The sequence below is a fragment of the Cariama cristata genome, unplaced genomic scaffold, assembly GCF_000690535.1.
Source record: "Cariama cristata isolate BGI_N322 unplaced genomic scaffold, ASM69053v1 scaffold21591, whole genome shotgun sequence".
NCBI lineage: Eukaryota > Metazoa > Chordata > Aves > Cariamiformes > Cariamidae > Cariama > Cariama cristata.
In genome coordinates this window covers 17,516-20,155 of record NW_009598998.1, presented here as the reverse complement: position 1 = coordinate 20,155, position 2,640 = coordinate 17,516, and the positions used below count along the sequence as shown (strand labels likewise).

The 2,640-nt window shown below is 46.9% G+C and overlaps 1 protein-coding gene across 1 annotated transcript in view; it reads left to right on the top strand.

Annotated features, from left to right (window-relative positions):
* Positions 1-259: 259 nt before the first annotated feature.
* The window catches only part of LAMB1 (laminin, beta 1), a gene marked incomplete at both ends in the record, with an annotated part of 19,522 nt that continues 17,141 nt past the window's right edge, over positions 260-2,640 (top strand). Inside the window, 2 exons of the mRNA XM_009709531.1 lie at positions 260-395; positions 2,432-2,505. Coding sequence (XP_009707833.1) covers positions 260-395; positions 2,432-2,505 — 210 coding nt within the window. The remainder of the gene's footprint in view (positions 396-2,431; positions 2,506-2,640) is intronic.

The window sequence follows — 2,640 nt, the reverse complement described above, 5'->3', positions numbered from 1 at the left end:
TTTCCTGAAACTGCAATTTCGATAGAGAACATACTTCTAAGAATAGAGTTATGGAATTCCTGGCATATTTGCCATTTGACAATTTGCATTAATTCATAAAGGTAAATACTCTTATCATTTCAACAAAAAAAAATACCTTTGATGATTCCTGCAGGCAAAATGAGTGGAATGTGATATGGATGGAAAATACTCTTATCTGCAGGAAACAACTATTGCCCCATGGATAAAATCAGTAATGTGGATTATTTTGTTGTTTCAGGAGGACAAAAAATGTTTCATATGTGACTCGGAGGATCCTTTCCATGATACTCTCAATCCTGACAGTCATCGCATTGAAAATGTCGTCACCACGTTCGCTCCAAATCGCCTGAAGCTCTGGTGGCAGTCAGAAAATGGTACGGGGTTTGTCTGGGAGCCATTTCCAGGGCTGGGAGCTGCTTTCCCTCCTTTTGTTTAAGGGTACCTGCGGGTTCGCTGCTCTCTCTGGCCTGGTGATTGCTGCCGTGCGAAGGATCATGCTGTTCGAGGAGGGCTGAGTAAAACTGGCTGCTTTTGTGTGCCCTGGAGCAGTCCTTAATCCATAACGAAGCCGCCTCAGCCCTCCGGGATTGTTGGAAAGAGCCGCCCCACTGCTTTGCAAGAATCCTTTCCTAAAGAGAAAAGCTTCCCACACCGGCTCCAGATCTCCCGCATGTTTGGGCAGTGGGAGCGGAGCAGCCTTCCAGGAGTAACTATCCCAGGGCGGCGCTGCCAAGGAAGCACGGCAGGGCTTCCCCGCGCCCCTGGGGTGGAGGGAGGGTGCGGAGGAAGGTTTGGGCGCAGAGCCGGGGGCTGCCCTCCTGCCTGCAGACCTCCCGTTTCCCTGTCCTACCCCGGGAGAGCAAAGCCAGGGATATCTCTTACCCTGCAAACTGCCTTCTCCCTCCTGGGCTCCCTGAATTCCTGTATCCATATGCCAAACAGTAAAATGAATGCCAGAAACAAGAGAGCTAACTATTCAGGTACCGTGGTGTTGTAAAAGATGTGTGGGTATTCTAATTTTTTTTTTTTTTTTTTTTTTAAGAATCCTTCCTCTGCCCTTTTTACTTGTATGGTTATGCTTTTGGCATGTCTTCATACACAAAACAAGGCATTGAGGTTTCTCAAACAGCAGTCCTACCGTGAAGCCTTAAAGCCAGCTGGACAGGATGGGATTGCTGCAAATGCATTGGCAGTAGCTGTCTTACTGTATATGAAGATAAAATGATAATATTTGTAACATTTCTGCTGCCTGGTAAAGGAAGGTTTTTACTAAATCCTTTTTATCCATTTAGATCAGCCTAGCAAGCGCTTGTCTCCAGCGGCTCGCTTCTAGCGTTCCAAATAATTCATGTTTTTTGCAACAGGCTTGGCAGCATTCACACAGAAAAGTTCTTAGCTCATAAGGTCATGAAAATGTCCTTCAACAATAAAAAACAAATGATTTTTTTCTGTCCAGTTCATGTTTTCTTCTATTCAGGCATACAGCAGAAGGGACCATTGCTGCACACTCCACAAAATGTTACAGCTGGTTGAAAATTAAAGGGCTTTATTGGTTTATTATTTTCATTTCTTACCCTTTCTCCTGTCTGTAAATCTGGATTTTTTTTATTTTACTTCTAACTACAGTATAATTGGCATCCAGCTGTTTTGAGAAGTCTTTTCACATGACAAAATATTATTTGTAACTGTTTTTCTTCCTTTCTGTGTAGAGCCCTTGACCATAGGTAGTCGTACAGCACAGTTTGGAAAACCTTTTGCTTCTTACCAGATTCCTAACCCTCGTGATCGCAAAGCAGGGCTGTGATAGTTGCTCTATGGGTATTTCAAAACCAGGCTGTAACGGAACTGTTGCTGCGTCTGGGTGGACAGGAGAGTCCAGAGCGAGTGAAGACAGGTGGGAAAGAGCCCCCACCAGCCGTCGGTGAGATTTGGGATGTTAGAGCTGCAGAAGCTCGCGCCTCTGTTGCTGCCAGATGGGTTGTGGTGTGTGCGGACAGCCTGGGGTCACCACGCAGGTCTGGGCTCAGCATCGCCAACTGTACCAGCCACCGCGTGCTTTGGTGCCAGGAGCCAGCCCATAGCAGTCCCCATCCTTACCCTACATCTGGGGACATTAGCGAGGTTACGCCGTGTGAAATAACAACAGGGCAGGCTCACGCTTTGGGTGTAACGTGTTTGGTGCAGGTGATGCACAGGAATCCCAGGTGCGATAACACTCTTCAACGGGTCCTTGGTGTCTCCCCCGTACCTCACTGATGCACTAACCCGCCTATCCCTTTTTGACAACAGAGCCAAATGGCAAAGAAAAGAGTCTCTGCGCTACTGGAGCAAAGAGCTTTGGCAAAACGTGGATGTTGCGGCTGGCGAGTGGCCTTGTTTGCTGCACGGCTTCTTTTCTCTGTCCCTGCAGGTTTGGAAAACGTGACTATCCAGCTGAACCTGGAGGCTGAGTTTCATTTCACTCATCTCATTATGACCTTCAAGGTAAGGAAGCCACAGCCTTATCCTGAACCCTAAAACATGAGGAAATGAATGGTCTCGTAGTCCTTCACATCTGTCTGATATTTGGGATTTGGGCTTTGTCTGAGCTGTTTTGCCTGCTCTTTTAGAGCTGCCAGC